Source organism: Calonectris borealis, chromosome 1 (genome assembly GCF_964195595.1).
Source record: "Calonectris borealis chromosome 1, bCalBor7.hap1.2, whole genome shotgun sequence".
NCBI classification, from domain to species: domain Eukaryota; kingdom Metazoa; phylum Chordata; class Aves; order Procellariiformes; family Procellariidae; genus Calonectris; species Calonectris borealis.
In genome coordinates this window covers 34,784,128-34,804,545 of record NC_134312.1, presented here as the reverse complement: position 1 = coordinate 34,804,545, position 20,418 = coordinate 34,784,128, and the positions used below count along the sequence as shown (strand labels likewise).

Below are 20,418 nucleotides of genomic sequence, written 5' to 3'. Positions count from 1 at the left end.
TGACTGACAAGTCTATGGGTTACACGTCAAATACTAGAATGGCATGCAAGTACATATTGCAATACTACTCCTAACATTATTGAATAAAATCAATCAAAACATGTGGCCTCGACTTCCAACATTTTCAAACTATTTTCAAAAAATTTTGTCTTTTATTGTCATTTCAGAACCAATGCAAAACACTTCGTATTTAATTAATTTAAAAACCTGCTGGCGAAGGAGACGAAGACACATCAGGAATTGAATCAACCCGGACAACTGGGGTAGACGAAGTTGGCTGCTGCTGATAGTACATCTGAATGGGAAGTGGTATAGCTCTCCTTTTCACTCCTACCACGTGTATATGTGCTTGACCATTGTTACTTGGATCTTCTACTCTCTTCACTGTATGATTTGGAAAGACAGTTCTGCCAAACACAACATAAATCTATGTTAATAAACACAATAACTCAATCCTCTTAGAACGTTTTTGTTTTAACTAACTGCTCTTGTGTGCAGAATTACTGCACTAATGCCTGCATCTTTACAATACAGCAGGACTCTCCAACAGCATCTGAGTATTCATCACTGAGGACTAACAGGTCCACCAGATGGTTGGCCAAGATCTCATACAAGCTAAGAGAAAACCACAATACCTGCAAAAACTACTTCAGAAAGAATTAAAAGGACTATAAGAAGAGAAGGAACCCTATCAAAGATCCTGAAATAGAATGAAATAAAATTAAACAAACTCTAAACATTTGTTTCAATTAAAATTCCAAAACTGGATGTCTTTCAAACTCAACTCAGTAGATCTTTTCTCAAAGAAATCTAAAGCTACAGCTTAGTACTGAGCACATACAATTGCTTTTTCACCGTTGCATGAATTTTTGCCTTACCGCAGACATTTATAAAATCCAGTTGATGTCAGGATTCCACCTCGAGCTAATTTACTACAGGTAGAGAGGTATTCAGAGTACATTTCTGCTCGAGAGACTGAGCAATCAAGATTCACCTCAAAATGTGCATTCAACCTGAGGATGAAAAATAAACTATGAAGCAAAATATAGAAAGAGTACTTTTAAAAGGGTTGTTAAAACACTTCTGTCTGTATCAGAGACTTTTGAGACCTGATAACAACATGGAAAATAGCACTTTAGTATATTGTCTTGTCAAATGTCTGTTCCATACTTTCTCCTTCTCCCTGCTTACGATTCAACACATAGGATCCCAATACATGCAGTCAGGTTTACATGCAAGATCTTTTTTGCATATGTAATATGCAAAATAGTCTCTACATGTGCCTTTTTTATGGTACATTCAGAAATAAAACCAAAAAAAGAACGCATTGTTTGGTGACGTCTCCTCCCCACAGCTCTATTCTTATTCCTTAATGATTCCACTTTAGCAAAAGATGGACTGAATGCTAGCTAATTCTTCATCAGAAATTTCTATCAAAAGTCAGTGTTTGTATCAAAACCAAGATTTTGTTAACTGATCCGCTAATGCAGTCTTACTTTAAAACAGAAATAAAACCAGAGATAGAATAACAATCTTGATCCTGTCATTCTGATAGAGGTAGGAGGGCAGGAGAGAGGGGACTGGGATTCTAAGAGAGTGCACACACAAAACACACACACTGTCATTCCTGGAGTCCCACACTACATAGACATCAATAAAATCCTTGAACAACCTGTTTCTGCCTAACATTCAGTTTCTAGGGAGAGAAAGTATTTGTATCTCCTACAGACTCCACAAGCACACAGACCATCCAACCCCCAACGAGGAAGCTGTGAGAGGAGGAAATATTTTCTATTAGTTTAATTTTATTTCTTTCAGATACTTCTGGGTTATTCCAACCCAGAGACATGGGAACGGTTCATCCCCAGCAGCAAATGGAGGTAAGTAACAACTCTCACACAATGCTCAAATACCAGTACCAGAATATAGGCTCAGACAGAATAAAAATATTGTTTAAATTCTCAGCATTTACTATATGGTGCTAACACTTTGGATACAATGCATTCTCCTTTGTAGAGTCCTACACTCCCAATATAACTAGATGCTTCAAAAGAGAAAAAGCAAATGATTATATTCTTTAAACTGTATTCTCTCATAGCCAGTAAAGAGTAAGTATAGTGCCATTTCTCCTGCAGATGAGTTACAATTTTGTTATTACAAAAATTGAGATCACACTGTGTAACAGAAAGTCTAGGTATTAATTAAATTTGGCATATCAGACAAATGACTGTCCAGTTGAGTATGTCATATTAGGCTAACACACTACCACTGGTACCAGTGAACTGAAGATATTCAGGACTTACAATGGTGAAATGGAATCTGCAATTAGCACTTCACTGTCACATGCACTTACCCCACAAGGACTCCTAGTCCGGCTAAACTGGCTAATAATATATCCAGGAAGCTCAGTTTAAATACCTTGTCTTTCTGCTGCTTCCAAGAGATAGTAACTTTTCAAAATTCTACTGTTATGATTTACTCATTTTCCCATTTCTCTCAATAGGAAACAATGACTAAAACATACCATGAAAATTTAGACGAATGTAAGACACTCCCATGTTAGCATTGATCAAAATGCTTGGAAAAGGCCACTCCTCCGCTCTCAATTTGCATTGGTTTTTTTTTTTTGGCAGCACAGTTAGTATTTGAGGAGAATTTTCAGGACTAGATGTTAATTTTTATTTTTCACTAGCTATATCTACCCAAGACTAACCAGAAGAAAATCAAGTACAAAATAATAGTATTCAACACTGACAGCTGCAGAAGCACACAGAACCAGAAACAAAGCAGACATTCCAAATATTCTCAATATAATGCTCTATGGTTTGCTTCATTATTTTCTGTCATTTGATGGTATCGCACAGTTGCAGCATGGTACGTACCCACACTTATTTTAACAGTCAAAACTTCTATTTTACATTTTATACAGAGTGCAAAATTCACCTTGCCTGAAAGCTAGATGTCTAGTGCTCTCTATAGTCAATAGAGAGAAGGTGGCACCAGAAGGTAATTCGTAATCTCATCAGAAACTAGGCAGGTGAAGGCAATTCATTTTACTACTGGGGGAATCTCCCACTTCATTAATTAAAAAGGCAGCCTAGAAAACTAGCTTTGGCTAGAGACCAACTTGCAGATCACTAAATTGAGCTGCGGTGATTCCAACTCCAGATATTCCTGTTTAAATTTCTAAACGTGAAATTTCTCTGTCTTTCAGCAGTGCACATTAATAATACTTTGCAGTGTGCAAACAGAAGCATGGGAACAACATCAGTTGACCAACAAGAATCTGCAACATTTCCCCCATACAATCAAAGTTTTGCTGGAAGTGTAAGTAAAACTAAATCATGGCCTAAAGCACTAAGCTTTGACAAATTCTACCCACTTTATCCTGAAGGCCCTTGTCTGATCATAAGACAACTGATGAACATGAGAGCTGTGGAGCAGCAGAGGTGGAAGGGTCCCATCAGGAACTGACTAATAAAAATATTTAGAATGTGAGTAGATTTATGTAAGTCAAATAGTTCAGAAAGGTCACCCTCAGTCCGCATAAGAACCACAGGCAGAACATTTTTCTCTAAATATCTGACAACAACAATATTAATTGAAAGCAAGAGAATTTGGATGGAAAAGGCTTTGATCTTCCTTAACTTGCTTGAGGTTCACAGTGATCACATGAGAGTTTTGCAGGGCCTAGCTTCATAATTTCATAATTACTTCTATATTGGTGCAGTAATATAGCAACACATTACCACATGAAAACACTCATAAAACAGATAATGCTGCTTGACAATTTAAAAAATAAATAAAATCAAGATCAGAGTTAAAAATCAAACTAAATTCTATTCTAAGAGAGAAAACAACTAATTTCAAGTATCAGCTGTCGAAGAGTAAATATTCCAGTTGAACTTTTTCTTTCATACTTCTTCAAAGTAACGACAGAATGTTTTTGCTCTGTACTTTTCAGAAAAACGAGTCTAACAGTAAACAGAAGCAAGCTAGAAAATTCTGTGACACATGAATACAGGCATTTTTCTTTGTTTTTCTTCTGCATTAAAATATTTGAACAGAAATATACACTTACCACTGACATGCAAATTTCTCGCTGTCTATTTCTACTATTCCCGGTGGTGGAGCAACATGTGGTGCTGTCCTGGAGGCTGTGGAGAATGAGGGGAAGAAAAAAAAACTTGCTGAAACGATTTTTGTTCTCCTGAATGAAGCACTTCAACTCCATGACTTCCACTGGTAGTTTGTCCTGTGTTTGTAAGCAAGGATGTATCCAGCTAAGGCACCACAAAGGTGCACTAAGCAGACTATAGATTTGCACCACAATTTACCAAAGGGAAGCAGGGTATGCCAAGGCCAGAGCCACCACTGAAGTGCAATGATGACGTGACGTAAGCGCTTAGTGAACAACAGCTTCCAGATTCACGATCATGATCCATGATCTCAATACTTTAGAGTACTGAACATGATTTAAGAGTAGCACAGTACTCCACCAGAACAGGCAGAAATACACAGCAATTATTTTTCCAATTCCTAAGTGGAAGCAAATACAATGTAAAGAATTTTGTTGTGATGTCCCATCGGTTCCTTCTATTCACTCTTGTTCACCCCCTTAGTCACATTCTTTTCCAGTCACTTTCACTGTGGTAGCTACACCCATTCCAGAAACAGTACACTTGGACATGCAAGCCAGTGTCTGTCGTAATGGTTCTTTCTCCATTTTTCCCCCAGAACAAATACCTATGTTCCATTTTGTGTGCACTTGTGGTATACTGCTATGTCTTTTATTAGTAAAGACAGAATGAGGTACATATACTATTCACTCTGACCAATAATAGTTAGCTGTGCCATCAACATCCAAAGTGCCAGTATTTGATCCCAAAATAAAACTGCAAAGATTAATCATAATTCCAATTTAATTTACAATTAAGAAAACACTTTGAGCTTTAAACAATAGTTAAAATTTGGTTCACATCATAATAAGCTGTTCAGCAACTTCAACAGAGGTATCATTCTGTGCATCTATCTCACCTCTGCAATTCTATCAAATATGTATGTTACTGCCCAATAATATTCTGTGTAAAACACAACATAAAATGGACCTCTAATTCTCTGCAAATTACAGGAACAATCTAGAATGGATACTTTTTCTTTCCACTGAACAAGTTAAAATAGCGAGTGTACATAACTTTCAGTAAATTTTCAGATTAGCAACTGAAAAATATTAAGATTCTTTTAAAGCTTGTTTCACAACAGTTTTGGCTAACATAGCTCTATATTTGCTTTGTGAACAAGTGTCTGAAAAAGATACCGTATGTTATGCATAATGCTATACTTATTTATGTAAATTAATCAGAAACCTACAGAAGAGAAAAATCATACATGCCATATAAGGGAATTTTGTAGAAGAGTATGTTCTCTTGCAGTGATACTAACCTGGGACACCTGTTGCATGGGCCTGTGAAGAACCATGATCCATTACTTGTGGTCTGACATCAGGTACTCCTTGCTGGCTAACGCACTGATGTTCAATGAGTTTTACAGCAGTAAGTGCATCAGGTCCAAACATCTGGATGTCCATAGAAACCAGACATACTAATGTATCTAAAGTATTAAATGTAAAACCAACAATGACATTAGGACAAGACAAATGAATGCTGCTGGGACATACTGATTTGCTTTAAAATTGCCACTGTTGAAAGAAAACAAGCCTCTGCATGCTTCTGTAGTTTGTTTTTTTTTTTTTACACTTCCCTCATGGCATTAAAAAAAAGGAACAAACAACAAAAACTCCAAAAAAAAAACCCTACTTCAAAAGTTTTAGCTTTCCTAGTTCTTAGCATAATCAATTTCTTGAGGACACAGAGAGTAAATTTTTGTAAAACTTCCTATTCTACTATCTGTCCCTAAGCTGCACACACACGTAATCAAGCCACATTTTTAACCACTGAACATGGCATTTTCTTAAGTCTTTTTTCCTACATAAGTGAGAGTAACAGATTTTGCTTCTCCCTTACCTATGCTCTTCTCTACTTTAGCAATCTTTGAGCAGGCCACTTCTCCCATTTCTGTGAGCATGTATAGCACCTCAAGTGCTGAGATTACAAGCAGCACATCTGGTAGCGTGAGATGACATATGATCTCTTTATAGGATTCTTGATCCACATATTCACAAATTAAGACACCATTATCTTCAGCCTTACAAAGATTTGCCAAGATTTCCATGCCTGAAGAGCAAATACAAAATAGTTTTAAACAGCAGTAATTACAATTCTAATACAACAATAGAATAGCTAGAGATCTTACCTCTCATTTTTAAAAATCTATCCCTTGACATGAGGCATTTTGTAACAGTGTGAAACATTAGATGAGTAGTTTTGAAATCAACAGGATCCAAAAGAAGCTGATGAGAAAGAAAAAAAAAATCTATGACTAACACTACCCATATAGTGCTAATGGCTCAAATCCTTAAATTCGCATATCAAAATATAAGATTCGAAAGTGTTTAAATGACATTTGTGTTCACAAAAACAGAACCCTTGAGCTTTTTATTGTAGCTAGCATTTTGAGCTCTGAAGTAGCGGTCTAACTTACACTTTACAGTGCTCAGAATAAGGAAACTAACTTTATTCCCACACAGTCAACAGTATACACAAATATATTTTAGTATCCAGCAAAGAACAGAACTTGAGAAATGATAAACATTCCTTCCCAAATGCTATCACAATCGTTCATTCTGTTTCTATCTACTTCTGCTTCTCAATCAGAGCTCTCAGACATTATAATATGTAACATTCTCTCTTATTCAAGACAGGCTGGATACATGGTAAATGAAAACGCCATCTTTTTTTCAATATTCAGCAGTGGACCAATATTTCAAGTCTCATTCTCTGATACCTACCCATTTAACTTATCTGTTATATTTTAAAATATAAGGAATATCTGAACATATCTATCTATAAAATCTGTAGAATTTATCCGCACAATGATATAACATACTGAAATAGTGTATTTTATTACATTCAAACCTCTCTGAAAAGAAAAGGATGCCTCACATGATTCAGGTGGTATACCTGTGACTAAAGGTTATAATTATAAAGTGAAGAAGCTAGTGTACAGTCTGCAGAATTTAACTAAATTCCTTTCTTGTCTCTGGGAAACTAAACTGAAAATTATGCACTATGAATATCTTGAATCTCCCTATACAATCAGTCTTCTTCATATTTAAACAGACTGACACATACAGTATGTATTTTTGTTTTGGCCCTGAATACTTGTTTTCAAATTGCTATTTACAAACTCAGAGAATAATTTATTTCCTGCTTCATCCAATGATCAAGGAAAAAAGTAATTAATTTAATTAACACTAAAGTAATGCTTTTATCAAATTATATTTTAAATTGTTCTGTTTTGAAGCACATTACCTCTGCTGCAATATTTCCCAGCGTGTCAAGCCCCAACTGCCGTAGAGAAATAAAATGACTATGAGCAGAGAGTAGCAGGAACCGAAGACAAGTACGATTAGCTGCCAAAAGTTTAACATTTCCCTCTTCAAAAGAAAGATTACGTAAAATCACTGCGATTTGAAGTACCCGCTGCCCTTCAATATCATTAATGCCCAATTTGCGAGGTGGATGAAATAAGGATTCCCAAATCCATTCTTCCGATGGAATATCTACAAAGAAAATAAATAAATTTTAGTTCTTCCTTTGCTATATTTACTAACATGCATGTATTAAGATTAGTCAAGATTTCTCACCTTGAGATTTGCTTCTGTCAGAAATTAGATCACGAACTTCAATATCCTCAACAATATCCTTCCAAAACTGAAGAAAGAATTAAAAAGACATTTAATTTCTAGGGAATGATATTTCTTTAAATATTTTTTTTAAATTTCTATTTCTTTAAAATATTGAAAAAATATGAAAAGGACTGTTCTTTAAAAATTTCCTAGTACCTTGATTCATCTAATCGTAACAATATTTTTCACTCATGGGATGATATGCAAGATGTTCAGTACTTTACATTAAGAAACTCTTCCTCTCAAGCACCAGACATACACCTTCACGATCAACCAACACTACCACAGAAGTGCTTTGCTGAAGCACATACTGAAACTATATGGACAGTTTACCACAAACCATTAGAAATACAGCAATGATAAGTGCAAAAAAAGTACAGTTCATCCTCCTTCACCTCCTACAAACAATGAATTCCTAAAGCAGATGCTGGTGACTCCTCTCAGTTTCAGTAGATTTTAGCTCCTGCTAGAAGTACAACAGTCAGATTTCTATCTGGAGAGACTTTTTGAGGCTTCTGCTATGTTTTTGACATCATCATAAATCAATGAAAAGAGAGAAGCAATAACCACCATCACCAAAAACCTTCGTAAATATAATCAAAACAGAATGCTTCAGCAAACTGGAATTCAAATTACTTTACAAATATATGGTTTGAACTGTAAATGGTTGTTATGTTGCTAGTCCTATTGAAATTCAATAATTAATCAAGGGATTACGTTTTGCAAGCTAATAAAAATACACATTATGATGTATATTAATATAAAAATATATATATAAAAATATATAATGATATATACATCCTAATGTGTATATTATAATAAAAATATAAACACTCCTTTGCTAATAAAAATTTATACATTTCTTTCACTCACTAATGAAATACAGTTCCTCTTTTGGCTATGATCACAGAATAAAACCACAAATAAATCTGGATAAAAAGAGAAGGATGGGAAGTACACCCAGCTGAACAGCAGGAGAAATTTTGCTATGCAAATGTAATTACTAAATTACAGCATTCATACCAAGCTTGACACCATTATTTTCTTGAAAAATAGAATACTACAGATTCTCTAAATTGGAAAGAAAAGAATTTTATTTTCCACTGCAATGCTGCTAAATGACATCCAAGTGCTGTTTAGTAAAGAGGACTACTTGCACAGAAAGAATTATTACCTCATTTTAGCAAAGACAAGACCAGCCAGATAAAAGTCTAACTTCTTACTATTTGTGACAAACAGATTTTCCTAATTAATACTGAGGCTATCATCAAGAGCCAGAGAAGACCAAGGCATGCAGGTAAAGTCTGCAGAATGTACTTCATTTTGAGCTGTCTTTACTTTTAGAGAAGGAGACTATTTAAGGAAGACGCTTCAGTCATTATTTAAAAAAGCACACAGAAGTATATTGTCTAGAAATTTACTTGTCAATACACACTTTCCTTTACACTTTACGATGTCTCCTTTTGGAAAAGCAATGAAGACAGTAAGCCTTCACATTTCGTTGTTACTCAAAAGAAAAAACTCAGAAGCTTTTAAACATTAGTTGTTTAATCAGTTAAGGATCTTTTTAAAAGTGAACATTGAACAGAGATACTTAAAGTCTTCAACTTCAACCTGCATTTCTTTGGAAGAGGCCAAAGTCAATCACAATACAATGTTAAAACTGTCACACATTAAATGTTAAAACACCATCATCCCATTTTGCTAGCTGAATCCTCCAATAATGCACTTTTCGCCTCTTAATACTTGAGTGTATAGTCCAAAATGAAACATTTAAAAACCTCTGGCAATATAAAGTCATAAAGGAGCAAATTTTTCTATCTGGAAGGCAAATCATCCTGGACATGTTCTCAAAGGGATGGAAAATGAGGATTTAAGTTTATTGCAGATGAAGACACTACAGACACCGCTAAAGATAAAGCCTCAAAGCCCTATGGCTAACGATGAGGAAAGGAATATGTTGTTGGAAAACTGTACATTTCACCTGAAACTTGCAGAATAAACAGATCCACGCTAGTTGCTTGAACAACTGAGAAAGTCTCCCCTTCCTAAAGAAGCAGTCTGTCAAACAATGCTAGTTGTCAGCTCAGATAAGATTATCTTTTTCAGGAAAGAACAGAACATGACTCCTTTCTGTAAGTTAAAATGAGAGATACACCAAGGCACCGAATAAAGTTTACTTACACATAACTGTTATTCTTCAAATTGTTTCATTATACAGTCATGCTGTGAACATGAGATGCTAACCACTCAAACTAGAGAATTTTTGCTTCAGGATTACCTAGAGCATATGCACAAACCCTGCTACCTACATGAAGCACACCAGAATAATGTGCATCCCCCACAGTGTCAGTTCCTCTGAGTCCTAAAGAGCTGGAAAGGCTCTTAGAGCTCTAAGGAAGAGAATCTGGAGGATAGGACATGAATATGCAGACAATACAACTTCAAAAAGAACAATTAAAAAAGATACATATTTTTTTCTCTCTTGAGTGTTTATTTCTACATACAGAAGCACTGTGGGGTGATAATGCTCACCAAGAACACTGCTTTACCCGCGGAAGTATCCCAGAGCCTTTTGCTTGCTAAAAAATGTAGGTTTGCATTCCCAAAGCCGGCATCTGTCATGGGTGTTTCAGCAATTGTGAAATGCCTATTGCAGTAGCAAACCAGGCTTCCTGTGAGCACTATGCAGATTTCAGGATTTCAGACATTCTGCAAAAGCTCCAGCAATATCACCAAACAACTCGGAAATATCATCCGAAAGATAATATCACCAAAAAACTCAGAAATATTATCCTACATCCTGCATTCAACAAGCCAGTAACTTAAAGAGCTTAGCAGTAAGTAATGCATTCAGAAATCCAAGCAGCTAAGACACAAACTATTATATGTGGCATTTAATGTACCTGTCTTAGGGATGGGCTGCTAACTACAGAGGGGTCAGGATTTCCCAGGACTTTAGCTGTTTGCAAGCATGTTGCAACAACAAATGTACAGCTGGAAGCCTGATAGGCATTTATCACTATACTGAGCTCCAAAACACCTGAAACCCTTACCATAGATAGCTGAGGTGAGTTCCTAGCCAAGGAAAGACGCATCTGTCTCTAATTATTTAGAAGGTAGAGCAACTTGCCATTTGATTCCAACAAGCTATCTTCTAGCAGGCACCATTACATAGGAGAGTCAACTACCTCCCTCAGAAAAGCTATTGTTTTGTTTAGGGAATGACAACCAGCTTGATACACTACTCTTGTGCACTGCATGTACAGTCATGTAAGGAATTAAAAAAGTGCAGTCAGCCTGGCCTATGACAATCAAAGTCTCAATCAAATTGTCAGGCATAAAATCAAGTTGCCCAAACATTTAAAAAAACGCGGGTTTTTCAAGAGATGCTATGATAAACAGATTTCATCTGACCCCCATATAAACAATAATGTAGAGTCAATAGCGAACACGAATTCTGCATCTTTCACTCAGACAGAGGACTCCAAGAAACCCAAAGCAGATTCCAGGACACTTAAAGACCTCTTCACAAAGAAAGAGCAAAAGAAAAAAAGTCCTCGATAAGACTTTGAAGAAGGTAAATTGTACTTTCCCTTCCTTAACTGGAATGATGAAGCTCGTTAATTACAAAACCCCTTACAACATAGTAGGGAAAAAACACCAATAAAAAAAGAATAGCACATTGTTCTGAAAGTTATCCTCTGTGATTCTGGTGAAATACAGATGGTTCCATGTCTCAGACAAATCTTCACGCTGGAATCACATGCCCTGCCAGTAAATGATCAAAAAAACCACCCAGTTCTTCTTCCAAAGCACTAGGATTACCTACAATAATCACCATCTTGTACTCCTGAATAAAGGTGTTCAGATGTCTTGAGTTCAGAATGAGACTGCAGGCTCTATTTCTTTTCTTAACAAGGAAAGAGTTGGCCTGAATCACCTTCTTTCTTGCATTAAGCAGACTGGTTTGATTGCTCTCAGTCCACTCAGTATTTGGTTGGGCCTAAGCAGGAAAGATCCCCAAAAAGGATGGGGGTGGGCAGAGAATGACGAGGTGGAAAATAGAGTTAAACAACCTACATACAATGTTCGCAACCTATCTGACAGAAGAGAACAAGGCAAAACATGAAAAAATTTTTGTTTGCCCAAAGGAAAGCCAAAAGTGGAAAAAAATGTGTTAAGTCAAGCTTTCTGGGCATTTCTTTGAAAAACGTACTTACATCACAGAGGCAGGAAAAAAGTCAATTTAGCATCACAAGCAGTTATTTATTCCCCATTAGAAACTATGGATTGCTGTAATCTGATACTCATATCAACAGAAATGAACAAGAAAGGATGAAAAAGTGAAGCTCTTTATCAACAGTTATTCCTATATATATATATTTTTTATATATATACCTATACATATATTTTAGACCATGATAACACACGGGTAATAGGAATATAAAGCTAAAACTTGAAAGCAAACAAACAATGCTTGACTACGTGACATCCACATGCTAAGAGATAATGGACAAAAGTAAAGAACTTGATTCACATGCACAATCTGATTACTGTCAGTAGTCAAGTTCCTTTGGAAAAAGATGCACAGGATTATACAGAATTCACTGGAAATCAGATTAACCAAATTACTGTCCATAAAAACAATGGACATTTGAGTCCACAAATCATATAATGCAGCAATGATCATAACTACTTATTGTCCAAGAAAAAGATGAGAGCAACTGCAGTCAAGTCACCTTGACAGATCCCTGTGAGATACAAGAAAGGTGACATTTTAAAAGTATTTCAGGCATTTAAATGCATAAGGATCTCTCTCTACACTCTATCTGAGAAAGATTGAAAGGATAGATGCACAGTAAAGAAAATTATTATTAAACTTATACAAAGAAGAAAGAGTTAGACAACAAAATAAGAACTTCACAAAAAAAAACAAAAAAGGAAACCAGAAAAGTAAGCCATTATGCAAAGCAATAAAGAAAGCACAAAAACCGCATACGCATGAATTTTGGAACCCTACAGGTAGGAGAGGCCCCAAGAAGTCCATGAACATGAAATCCAAATGCTTAAATTGAAGTAAACAGAAATGGTGCCTGAAGAAATTTAATGCAATTATTCATATATTACATCGGATAATGGGCAGCTGCTGGAGACGTGAAAGAAATACGTGGAAAAACAGCTAAATCTATCTGATTATAAGCATGCTACATAAACATGTCACTCTTGAAAGACAAACTATACTCACCAGTGAAGATTGCTAACATGAGGAAATTCAAAGAAAAATGAAACAGTTAAAAATGGGAGAGCTTCTGGAGTAGATGAGAAAACATCTGAGCAGGATGTCACCAGAGCTTGGGGATGGGGATGACAAAACAAAACAAGAAGAGATACGAGGTGACTGGTTAAATGCCAGTTGTTCTCATTCTTGAGTAAGGACGTGCAGTCATTCCAACTAACTAGAGATTTGAGCTTATTGACAGCACCAGGAAAAATCAAGAGGGGAGAAAGCAACAAATTAACATAGCTATAAGGGATAACAGCAGGTTCAACTAAAATTATATTCAAATTCTGACAATTAATGGAACAGATTCACTGGCTGGTAAAGACATTTGATTCAGTTTAGAAGGAATCACTGTAGAAAAGTGAGAAAATATGTAGTGCTGCAGACAAGATAATGGAAATTATAAATTTTCCAATTTTTTTACAATGCAGTAAGGATTGGGGGGAGGGAAAGAAAAGGTAATTGATTCCTTCAAACTTTAGTATAAAGAAACACGTTGTTTTCCATCTTCACCTTCAACTGGAACAGCAGTGATGTTGGAGGACACAACTAAATAGGCAAGCTCCTTTGCTTGTGAATATGAGATTACTGAACTGGTAGACTGTTCTGAAAAAATCATGATACTGCATACGTAAAGTAGAATGATTTTAAGTCAAAATTAGAGAACAGCAGAATATAAAAATCAAAGTATTGGTGCTGAAACAATTGGCGAATTTTTTATGATAAATTAATATAGAACTCAAGAGCTGACTGAATACCAAAGAACCAACAGTTATTGTGTAGATATTTAAGAGTGGGAGAAATACTAACGGTGATGCTGTACTACTCCTAGTGTGCAAAGATACAGTAGAATGAAGAGATAAAATCATGAAGAAAAACATATGGCCATTTTTCTTTGTTGAAAACTAATTCAAAAATACTAATATGATTAAGAGACTAAAAATTAAATCAAGCTTATTTTAAGCAAACATTAAAAACTTCCACAAAACATTTCAGTATAAATACGTAATTCTAGAAATACCCCCAATGTCTGTATAAAGACATTGAAATACAGAAACTAAATGCCTCTATAAAATCAAAAGTTCCAAGTTTATGTTCTTATATTTTAACAAGCAGGAAGAGGAGCTTGGAAAAAAGTTAATAAGAGTGGCTATGTGGATGAAATGTCAAATATTCTGAACATATCTCATAGATCATTTATATTTATTTCACTGCATTTGAAAAGCTACTTTCAGGTAACAAAGACTAGGAGTTCGATTTTTTTTTTTTTCCCTTCTTCTTCTTCATAAAACTGACATACCAACACTTAAACTGACATTCAATTGTCAAGAATCCAAGTTTATGATTTCTCTATGAATCCTGAATTTAACCCTCAGAATAATTTTCAGAACAGCTTCAAGATTTATAGTATTTCTCAGCCACCCTCACCCCCAACAATCCCAAAACTCCAACATAGGAAAAATCCACTACGGTCTGAGGGTAACATTTACAAACTCAACAGAATTTCTATCAATTCAATTCCTATTAGTTTAGAATTCACGTGTTTAAGAAATTGCTTTCCCCACCCTACTTTCTATGAATCTCTTACCATTCGTGTATTCATGCCATCACTATACTTCAATTCATATTTCTGTATTTTTCCTCTCCCACTTAAAAACTCTCTTCCATTCTCATCTTTACACAAATTTCTAATCTGCTGCTGTTATAGTAGAGAAACAAACTGGAACAATAACCTTACAAAATCAAGACACAAACAACTGGCAGCAAAATAAAAAAAAAAAACCCACAAACAAATAAAGAAGAATTTTTAAAAAGATAATGTGAACAGTGAAAGGAGGGACACACATTCAACAGCCATTCTATTAATCTTAAAGCTGTAAAAGCAAATTTAAAAAACCAGATACACAATCTCAACTCTGCCAACCAAATATCTCTCTCCTATGTCATGAAGCTCCCATAATGCTTCCCTTGATTTCTGTTTTGACACAGCCACAGCTGCAGTACAAAATAAATTACTTCCAGTAGAAGGGTCAAACAAATGCTCGAAGTAAGATGTTCTGAAAAATCTGGGTTCTTGCATCAGAGGTATTTTTAGATCTGGTGTTAGTTTCTGACATGCTTTCAGCAGTATTTCACTACAGAGTGGTACTATACATGTTGTAATGTTCAAAAATAGATCTTGGAGAGAATCCAAGTTTCTTATTAGTAAACCTTATTGCAGTTACAGTGGTTCTACTTAACACTTCGTTAAAAACATTTATCAGAACCATCTGTCCTTATCTATCACAATTACTTAAGTTTATATAATTAATGAACATATAATAAATTAGAATTCTGTGTAATTTTAAATGTTTACAGATCTAGACGTGGCGCTTGCTGCTGCTCTAGATCAGCAACAGTCTGTGACAGTTTAGGGCGAAGTCAACACAGAAATGTTAAGTGATTTTAAAAAAAAAACAACCAAAACACAACCTACAGGACTTCTGGACATATTTTTCAATGGAAAAAGAAAAAGATTATGAAGCATTATTTTTTTACACTTACCTTCAGCACATTTGAACCATGTTTTCAAGTTCATATACTAACAAATATAGAGCTTACCTTTTTTGTTCTTAACTTTACCTAGGAAATTTTGGTTAGGGGATCTATTCACTGATATTTCAGCAATACTTATCATTTAATTAACATTACTATGGTCCAACTTGTCCCAAAATTGAGTTACATAAAAATAAAACAAAAGACAAATGGAAAAAGTCCTAACAAATATTTCTCTATAATACTAGTAAGACATTTCAGTATATGAGATGATTAAAAATTGAGCAGAAACCTGGCTATGAGTTCATAAGGAACTCAGCAGCTTCTCTCTTCACATTTTTACTTAAGCATAAGTTATATAACTTTGATATATAACTTTGATATATAAGCTTAAGTTATCAAAATATATTTTGATCTAGCTTTCTTCTATTTTAGCCACATAAATCATCACCTGAAATTCAATTTAAGGAAATTGCATATCATAGTAAATATATTATATTTCATGCTCTTATTCACCTCAAAATCCTCACCTAGAATAAAGAGGAAGCATTTATACAAAGAAACTTCAGTTACATTTTTACCTCATTACTTGTACAGTAGATCATGCCCTCTAGTGGAAAGATAAAAAAGCCTTGTGGCAAAAACAGTTTAACTGAAACAAACTCGCAACATTGCTAACTTACTTAAATTTGTCCTATGCTGCTTATGTTATGGACTTAATTTTCATAATCCAGAATGTTTCTTTACTGATCATGGCAGTTTTAAAAAAAAAAAAACAAACAGCATTGTTTTCTCTTGCTAAATACGTTGGCCATTTTTAGCACTTTTCTCTTGCTAAATATGTTGGCCAGTTTTAGCATTTTTTTCTCTTGCTAAATATGTTGGCCAGTTTTCCTTTTCTCTACACATACTAGCTTTCTTATGAAAAGAAACATATAACCTCTTTATTCATTTGCCTACACCTATTTTTTTAATACATTTCTTCCTGCTTATCCAAACATTTTGTGACAACTGTGATTTAGTGTCCTATTATATTTAAACCAAAGGAATAAAGTTAAGAGTAATTTAAAAGACATATGCTAGTGTATCTTATAGTTTTCTGTCTTTTTAAAGGATTTGATACGCACCATATACAGTTCAAAATTATTTTAATAATTTTTAAATTACCTTAACAAAATCTCTATCAGTTTTCTCCTTCCATTCTTCTCCAAATACAGCAGAAAATGATCCTAAAGCTTTAAGCATAAAAAGCATAATTTAGTAAAATAAAAAAGAACATCTTTCTTTGACTTTTTACTAATCCATAAGCTAAATATTCAACAACACTACAGACTCTTCCAGTGTTTCCTTTTCATTAAAAAAGTCCTGTACTAAATTGCATAAAGCAACTGAAATTTCTATAGTCATTCAATTAACTGCTACTGCAGTTTTACAGTTTAAATTGAGAATAAGTAGTCCATAAAGAATGGACTGGTTTGTGAACCCTTTAAAAAAACACATAGGAAACTTTTCCATAGCCCTTTCCCAGGAGTCAATATGACTGCTCAATTTTCAACCTCACATGAACAACTGTTTTCCATGTGCACAGTATAAGCTGTAAACACTACTTCAGTAATTGAACAAATTCCCACTAATGTTTTCTAAAAAACATAATAGTAGCAGTGAGATTTGGACAGCACTCAATTGAAAGTCAATATTTAACCAGGAAGCCTAATGGATGTTCTTGGGTGTTTGGTGGAGCTACTACCACAAACTTTCCAATCATCACTCCCTGAAAGCAGCAAAGACTCGACTCAATCCGTCTGACTCAAAGACTCAGTCAATCCAAAAATAAACTCTGTCTTGCAAAAGTTCTGTAATGAACTAGTGACACATTTAAGTCACACTTCAATATTTTGGTTCATATTGTTTTGTTGTTTCGAACAAAATGCTACAAATCTCAATTCCAAGACCACATCAGCTTTCAACTCAGACAATCTAAACCAAAGCTTATGCAGCACTCCAAATTGAAGATACTATATACCCCCAAGCCCCTGGGGCTGCTCTATCATGTGCAATTTAATTGTCATCTCAAACTTTAGGGGGTGGGGGGAAGCTGAAGACATATTTTTCTTGTTATCTAGAAGCAATGCATTATAAATACTAACAATAATAAAACCTTAATTATAGACAAGGCAAATCTAAACCCCACATTAAATAAAGTTAATCAGCTATCATTTATTTACGCCTGAAATTATCATGACAGTATTTTCATACTACCTGAATTTGCTAATTACAGATTTCATTTAATCACCAGACCTGACAGATTTGCCAAACTTGACAGATTTACCTTCATTATTTATAATATAAAAGCATGTAAGAACTTCAAATCAAAGCTTCATGCTTCAAAAGTAAGTAAACACACTCCCCTTTTCTTTCCCCAATTTATCCCAATTAGTCCTCCTAATGCTGCTAGGACACTCCTGGATTTATCCAGAAGATGTAATCAGGTAAGATTAAAATGAAGTTTTCCCCAAGGAATGAAAAGAGCAAGCCCATTACATGCTCGTCATTCCTCTTGGCTTTACCTCAAATACTTTTCAATATAAGAAATATTAATACAGACCAGCTATGGAACAAGCCTGTGCTCCGAGTCTAAATTAAGAATTTGAGAAAACAGTCTACTTTTGCAACATCAAAAAAAATAATGAAATAGCAATACAAAACTTGATTAAATTATTTATAAATTCCTAAGTCCATAAAAGTTCCATCAAAAGAACAGGGGAGTGATGGCAAACTCAAAAATATAGAAAGCAAGCATCCTGGAATCACTAAAATGCAGGACTAAGTTTTACTTTAGCTTCCTTTCAAATATTTTTCTTTGAAAGTTCTTGTGACTGGGCTAGATACAGACACTAAATGATCTAGATCTAACCATATCTCAAGGGCATGGGTACAAATCAAAAACGTAAGAGAGAAGCTGGAGAACGCCAATACAATATGGGGGGGAGGAGCGGGAAGCTACAAATCATTATGTAAAAATGCTAATGATGAAAAAACAAAAAACAAAAAACAAACAGTATAACATTGATTCTTCCCCAAAATTTTAAAACAGAATCTCTGACATACCATACTATGTTTGTGCTTACACATGCAAAGCAGATTTATACTCAAACAGATATGATCATCTGTACTAGCAGACTTAAATGTACTTAGCTGAAAAAGCTCACTTGAGCAATTTCTTTTGGTGGTAATTTCTGAAATTCAGTATAAAAAGAAAATCAGTAAATACTTCCTCCTTGCCACCACAAAACAGGAGCTATGCCATTGTGATTTTAGGATGGTTTGGGTTAACTTTTTTTTTTTCCGCTCTCCTTGACAGAAAGGCAAACAAGCAATTAAAGGAACAACTTGGCATGGAGGTCACACTGAAGAAGTCAAACAGAAAAATTTATTTCACATACTGAGGTATTTTGATGGAATAGACTCTCTTTTAAAATTTATGTACTAACACACTAAGTAATTCTGAAACTCAGATTAAGATCTTTATTCCCTTGAGTTTTGTATTCTGAATTTCACTACAGTTGAACATGTAGTGAATTATCAGGATAAAAATCTTAGTGGGTCATTGTTTTCAGACTGCCCTTTTTTAATTTTTAAATCTGTGAATGCTACTAGAAAAGAATTACAAAAAGTCAACATGGTCCTACGAATTCAGAAGAAAGCAATAATAGTAACAGACTACAAGCAAATGGAAATCCAATGTTGTAAATTTGAGCATCTTGAACAATTAAACTCTATCACTGAAAAACTAGTTCTTACATTGCACTAAACTGTTAAATAACACTGTTTTAAATTACCTAACTTAAAAGGTATTTGTAATGTCTGATAAAAACTGTAACTGTGGACAATGTAAAAAGAAAAACTAGAGGTAAGTATATTACAGTGCAATAAATTATAAACATTTTGATTATTAATGGTTGTGAAAGGTGCTACAACAGGTATCGACTCTTTCTGTTGCAAAAACGTTATATACTTACTGTCATCAAACACCCCAGCATTTGCAAGCAGTAAAGTGATGATTTTAGGGTCCTTTTCAAGCTGCATAACATGCTTGCTTTCATTTGAAAGAAGAGTACATACATTAATTGCAAAGTCCACTTCATTTGGGAGTCCAGATAACAGTGAAAGCACCAATTTATTATAGTCATTTGGTGAGTTAAAGTCCATAGACAGCCCATAGCTTTGACGAAGGTAATCTAAATAAGAAAAAAAAATTAAAACGTTTGCACAGCTAAACTAATTAATATTCAGATGATACATTAAGCAATATTATGATGAATGGTAAGTATTTTTTTTAAAGTTTATTAATAAGATATTGTGGGTTTTAACAAATTTTTACAGTATTCAATTTATTTTTTCCATTTGTCTTCGGCCACAATGCTGAACACATCCTACCATTCTGTGTACCTGTCTAGTTAATATTAATTTCTTCATCATCTCCAGAATGCAATACTGCAGCGTGTTCTCCCAAAGAAAAGCTTTGAAAACGCAAACTTTAATTAAAGCAGAACAGAATTGTAATACAATTTGGAGTCACTTTCTCCACAACAAATTACACATCCATCCCACAGAGTCCACCAGCTTCCGATTTGTTTATTGGTTCAAGATTGATACTTTGGTCTCTAAATTACAGTGGTGGTGATCCTGGCTCCTTATGCATGTGCTTTATTCCTTGGCTTTTAAAGATTAATTAATCATATGCACACTTCAGGTATTTGGCTCTATAGAGAAATCATTGGATCACTGATGT

At 34.6% G+C, this 20,418-nt stretch overlaps 1 protein-coding gene across 5 annotated transcripts in view; it reads right to left on the bottom strand.

The window, feature by feature from the left end:
* ARID2 (AT-rich interaction domain 2) overlaps positions 1-20,418 on the bottom strand; it is a 106,735-nt gene that overhangs the window by 25,927 nt on the left and 60,390 nt on the right. For all 5 annotated transcript variants that reach the window (XR_012673392.1, XM_075148207.1, XM_075148208.1 and 2 more), the window contains 10 exons: positions 19,646-19,864; positions 16,794-16,861; positions 7,766-7,832; positions 7,431-7,681; positions 6,313-6,409; positions 6,024-6,233; positions 5,443-5,610; positions 4,082-4,157; positions 879-1,013; positions 208-407 (listed from right to left, as the gene is read on the bottom strand). Coding sequence is in view for 4 of the 5 variants with exons in the window: in XM_075148207.1 (XP_075004308.1) it covers positions 208-407; positions 879-1,013; positions 4,082-4,157; positions 5,443-5,610; positions 6,024-6,233; positions 6,313-6,409; positions 7,431-7,681; positions 7,766-7,832; positions 16,794-16,861; positions 19,646-19,864 (1,491 nt within the window). In the remaining variant the exon portion in view is untranslated. The remainder of the gene's footprint in view (positions 1-207; positions 408-878; positions 1,014-4,081; positions 4,158-5,442; positions 5,611-6,023; positions 6,234-6,312; positions 6,410-7,430; positions 7,682-7,765; positions 7,833-16,793; positions 16,862-19,645; positions 19,865-20,418) is intronic.